At 46.9% G+C, this 5714-nt stretch overlaps 1 protein-coding gene across 1 annotated transcript in view; it reads right to left on the bottom strand.

Annotated features, from left to right (window-relative positions):
* Positions 1-1870: 1870 nt before the first annotated feature.
* Positions 1871-5714, bottom strand: part of Osbpl2 (oxysterol binding protein like 2) — a 43485-nt gene continuing 39641 nt past the window's right edge. Inside the window, 2 exon segments of the mRNA XM_021179936.2 lie at positions 1871-3085; positions 5442-5532. Coding sequence (XP_021035595.1) covers positions 2983-3085; positions 5442-5532 — 194 coding nt within the window. The 3' untranslated portion in view covers positions 1871-2982.

Raw genomic sequence — 5714 nt, 5'->3', positions numbered from 1 at the left:
GGAAGTCTGTGGCTGAGACCGGAGGAAACCTTGGCTCTGAGGACTTTCTATGCAACTCCTCCAGGTCCAAGAACTTGAGGCAGGACAGTCCCCATTATGTGAGCTTAGAATTTAATCTGCCTCACACTCCAAGGACCTGGGATGCCAGGTGCCCACTGCTTTGAGAGGTGTCTTCACATTTAGTCTATTGAGATGGTAAGAAGGCATAAAACTTGTAACTCCCTTTTAGAGGGAGAACTTTCCATAGAAGCAGAGTATGGCAGGAATCTTCCTTTAGAGGCTCCCAAGCCTTTCTTTTGATCTTCTAGGCTTCAGCTACGAGGACATAGGAAATATAGGGCATATCCTCTATGGATGAGTATGGCTCTCCAGATGTGACAGCCTCCTAAGAGCTAAGCTTGTACCAGACTTGGAAGTGTGACACTGACCGTTTGACAGACAATGATCACTGTAAGCTCTGGGTAGTCTGAAAGCTGTGAATGCTAGTGGGAGCTGTTCTGCTGGAGCTCAGACTGGAAGCACTAACATACACGTATGTGGTGTCACCATTCTTCCTTAGAGCACTATGCTCCCAGAGCATTGCAGGTTTGCAGCCAAAGGATTTCCCGTGTTTACTCTGCAGGACTGAAGNACTGGATTTTGGAGAGGCAGGTTCATGATGTACATCAGGGCCAGGCCTACCTCTAGCTAAGCCCTGGCAGGAGGATGTAGATGCTCTTGACCCAGCTTCAAAGAACCATCAGAGCAATGAGAAATAACTAGAAACTTAAATCATTTAAAAAGATACATTTTACATAAAACACTACAGATGTTTGTCTTCTCACCTTTAAGTCTCTGATAGATCAGAGCAGTGTTCCTTGGAAGTGGAGAGACTTAGCTCACTTCTAACTTCAATAAACACAAAACCAAGGGGAGCTGGATGAGAGTCATCTCACTACTGAGGGCTCTACGTTCTTTTTTGTTTTTGAGACATGGTCTCATACACCCTAGGCTAGTCAGTTCCCTTTGTAGCTAAGGATGACTTTAAACTGGTCATCCTCTCTCCTACAACTCANATGCTGGAATTATAGGCATGCATCACTGTACCTGACTTCAGAATCTTACACTTGGAAAAGCCTGTTGTTCTTTTCCTCCCAAGAGGGTATTTCAAGCGACAGGACTACTCTGTAAGTACCAAGGCCCCATGCAAGGCTGTGCTCACATGCAACATACATAGGAGGCTGTCTTTCAGTGCATATCTTCCATGGGGAAGCTCATTATGGAAGCTTTCTAGAACAGTCCAACGTGAGAGTCAGAGTGGCAACTTCTTCCTGTGTTGGTGCAGGCAGAGACTGCTCACCTACCTGCACACAGCTGCCCTTTGCCCTTCCCCCTTATACTTCTGGTTTAGGCAAATGTGCACAGAAACTGCGTGTGGGGGCTGTGTACATGGTGATGGACCCCAAAATACCCAGAGCCTTGCCTTAGGAGATAACACAGAGATACAAATCCACTGGCTTGTTATTTCAGGCAGTCAGAATCACTGGAGAAGAGGTCTGAAGGCTTTCTGAAATAGTCATTTTAAGTGTGCCTTAGACTTGTAGTCTTCAATTTGGGGTAATGAGCTGTGTGAACACTGCCATGGTNTGGAACAGCAAATGTCCCCCTCAGACAAACACAGATTACCCTGTTGTCTCAGACACTTCACAATTTCCTCTTGGAAAGATGTCAAAGCCAAAACCTTCAGCCATNCGTATCTCAGAGCCATCAGAAGGTTTGTTAGAGACCTCAGTAGATAGAGCAGAGACGCTAGTCCTGGGAGGTCTCCTGGCTGCCACAGAAACACCTGTTTTTAGTTTCCACAGCTATAAAATCAAACCTTCAACCCATGTTGGATTTTCAAAGTGTTTTAATGACAGAGGCAGTTTGGAAGCTTGGACATAGTGATCATACCTTCTCATTTACAAGTGCCTGGTGTGACTCACACTATATGAATGCACAGGTGTGTACACAGTAGATTATCTTTGATGCAAAGAGCNCCACTGTGAGCCTTGGTGTCACCANTTTTACATNAAGTCCATCATGTGATAGGAATGCAGAGGTGGACACACCTACTTGTGTTAAAACAATTTTAATGACACCAGGTAAGTAGATCTTGCTTCTGACCTTCTATTGCACACAACCGAATGTAACTTGCCTGGACTGAAACATGCACACTGGGGAACCAAACACAAGACTNTGGGGGAGCAGGGAGGGCACACAGGCGAGGTGAGTGAAGAAATGACCTTAGAGACAGGTGTGGTCCACAGTGACAGTGAAGCTATGGAGTGCTGTGGCTGAGGCAGGGCCTTCGAGGCTGGAGAGGCCCTGGGGGTTCCTCATCTAAGTCACAGTGTTCCTGCCACTCTGGCTTGGCACGGGGACACTTTGTTTGGACGGTACACAGTGGTGATTATGTGTTTGCTGCACTTTAGCAGATAATTCAAGTAGTTTCAATTTAAATATTTTCTAAAGTAATCTTTACCTTATTCAAGATTGGTAGAAAATACAGAATCTGGAGGTTTGTCACTTCATTCCACGGTGTTTTCCACAAAGAAGGGGACCCTGGCCACAGGATACTTTCAGGATCCATGCTCCCCTCCTTCTTGGGTTTGGGTTTGAAAGTCTTCCAGAACCCACGCCACAGCCTTGAGTGGAACACACAGGCTCTGCTGGGTCTTCCTTCATTACACATTTTATAACAGAGTGTGCTGCCAGCTCTGCTGGCCTTGTGCACTCTGTCACCTGGGAGAGGACGGTGAAGTTCTGAGGCCTCAGTGACTAGAAAGACCCAACTGGAGCTTCATGAAGGGGCTGCAACATAGTGAAGCGCTGGGCAATCCGAGGCTCTCTGAGGGCCTCTGTCACGTCCGAGGCTATCTCCATGATTTGTGGTGTCTGCCACCATAAAGCTCAGATGCTATTTGAGGATTCCAAGGCTGCTCCTGGGCTCACAGGTCTTACTTAGTATATGTCTGGGCAATCTGAGAAGTTACGCTCAAAGTAATGGCCGGCGTACAGCCAGTCAGGAGCTCCTGTGTAGGGGTTATTGCCTGGAGAGAACCACCTGCAATGCAAGGGAGGTGGTCAACAGACGGCAGGATCCATCCAGTCAGCCTTCCCACGGCAGTGTAAGCACTGAAGAGATGCAGCTTGAGGAACCCCATCCCTGACAGTAACTGGCCAGCCAGCTTTCCTGTGGCCATGCTCACTCACACACTTAACATCACTATCTCCCAACAAACCTCAAGTCCAACACCTGGTCCTCCACAGGAATGGACAACAACAGAGGAGAGAGAGAGGCTGCCCATGAAGTTTGTACCTCACCAGGTTCAGGCTGCACTCCTGCAGCTGCCCTCCACCAAACAGGGGCAACTACAGTCATCAGGGGTCCATTCTGTGGGTCTCCCAAAAAAGTGACAGGCTGGCTTTATACCAAACAACTTGCCTGGCAGGTACAAGTCCTGAGCTTCATCCCCAGCACCACAAAGAAAAAAAGTAGCAGTAATAATCTTTTATGAAGAAAAAAGTCATTTTCACAATGGATCATCTGTTTTTTTTGTTTTTGTTTGTTTGTTTTTCTGAGACAGGGTTTCTCTGTGTAGCCCTGGCTGTCCCGGAACTCACTCTGTAGACTAGGCTGGCCTCAAACTCCGAAATCTGCCTGCCTCTGCCTCCTGAATGCTAGCATAAAATCTATGTGCCACCACTACCCAGCATGGATTATCTATTTGTAATTATTTATTTCTTGAGACAGAGTCTCATTTTATAGTTCAGGCTTGCCTGAAACACTGCTAGTCTCAAATTCAGATTCTCTTGTCTCAGCTTCCAGAATGCTAGAATTAGAGATGCAAGCCACTACATCTGGCTTATGTTTTTTTTTTTTTAATACTTTAGAAGACCAATAAAAGAAGATTATTTTCAAGTTTTTCTCTAGAACAAAGACATGCACATCAAAGGCACAGTATTAAATCAGAAGCTCATGCATNAATAACTGTCTCAGAGCCTGGCACAGTGGCAAATTGGTGAAGTGTCTGCCACACACAGAAGGCTCTGGGTCCCATCTTCATCACAGCACAAAAGGNAAGGCACAGACCAGGTGGTGGAGAAAAACTTGTTTCAAAACCCCAGACCGGCTGGACAGTAGNGACANACAGGCCTTTAATCCAGGCTNGGTGAGTTGTGTGTGCAAGTGCAGCCAGGTCTCTGAGTTTGTGGCCAGCCTGGTCTACAGAGTAGCCAGCCATGGCTACACAGAGAAACTCCAACTCCAAAAACAAAAAGATAAAACAACAAAAATCCAGTCCAATGTCATTGGAGATGGTTGTTAATATGACCTAGAAATAAAGAACACAAGGAATGGAGCCTAGCAGGCAGCGACACGCATCCTCTCTCTCAGCTACTGTGCAGCCTAGGATCAGGAGGTGCTTGAGTTCAAGACTGGACAACAGTGTAACCCATCTTAAAAATAAAAAGCAACAAAAAAACCAACCAGCCTGAGCCAGCTGGTGGTGGCCCACACGCCTTTCATCCCAGCACTTGGGAGGCAGAGGCAGGTGGATTTCTGAGGTTGAGGCCAGTAGGTCTACAGAGTGAGTCCAGGACAGCCAGGGCTACACAGAGAAACCCTGTCTTGAAAAAACACCCCCCCCCAAACCCAACTACCAACCTGATAAGTGAACTGTTTCAAACATCCAAAGATTTTCACAAAAGACTAGAAATGTTTACATGCACTATACAGGTTCGTATCATGCTTATGCTTAATTATTATAGTCCTTTGACTACTGAAGAAAAAGACAACCAATGTAAGAAACCTGAGTCAGAAGTGAGGCTAAAGCTCCTGGCAGCTGGTGTAGGCCCATGCGTCATAGCACACCTTCTGCATATCCCCATATCAGCAGAGGGCCCACTTTAGGGCTACATCTTCATACCCACAGTAGAGGTTTTCCTGGTGCCACAGTGGGCTGGCAGCAAGAGACCTGGGCTTCAGCCTGGCACCACAGTGCATGGGGGGAGGTGATCTGTGTGTATGTATGCACCACCCTACCACAATGCATAAATGTGGGAACAACATTAAAACTCTCACCAACTGTTTAAATGAACAGCTAGACTCAGGCTTAAACTGGCCATATTTGAAAAACTATTTTGGGTCAAAAATGCTGTGAAGTAGGACAGCAAGGCCTGGGGGTGAGATAATATGTCTTCTGTGACAGCCAACTCCCTGTAAATGATTTTAAGCAACATATGTGCTAAGTAGACACTCCGGCCTTCATTACATGGTTGAGTCACAGCACTAGATAGCAGTGGTAGGGTAGGGTTCTTTATGGACCCACAGGTTGTGTAGGGAGGAGTGAGTTGGTACTGCCTAAGATGTGATGTGGCCTCTTCATGCCCAGGTGTGTGAGGCTCTTGTTCCAGCTCACCTGGTCCGCCACTCTGCGTCCTCTTTGGCACGCTCTTTTCTGGCCTCTCTCTGCTTTTCCTCTAGCCGCTCCTTCTCCTGGCTGGCCAGATCTAGGTACAAGCAAATAAGCAAGCCCTTAAAACTTCTCTCTTGTCAGACATGCCCGACCCACATCCTGACCCCTAGAGGATTTGTCCCACTTTGATGAGAAAGTGTGGGGAGTGAACTCTGGTTCCAGTCGGCCACCTGTTAAGGGTGACTTGTTTCTGCCAGATGTGTGAGGGGCATTTCT

Source organism: Mus caroli, chromosome 2 (genome assembly GCF_900094665.2).
Source record: "Mus caroli chromosome 2, CAROLI_EIJ_v1.1, whole genome shotgun sequence".
In the NCBI taxonomy this organism is placed as follows: domain Eukaryota; kingdom Metazoa; phylum Chordata; class Mammalia; order Rodentia; family Muridae; genus Mus; species Mus caroli.
The sequence above is the reverse complement of the archived record's forward strand: the minus strand, read 5'-3'. Positions and strand labels throughout refer to the sequence as shown.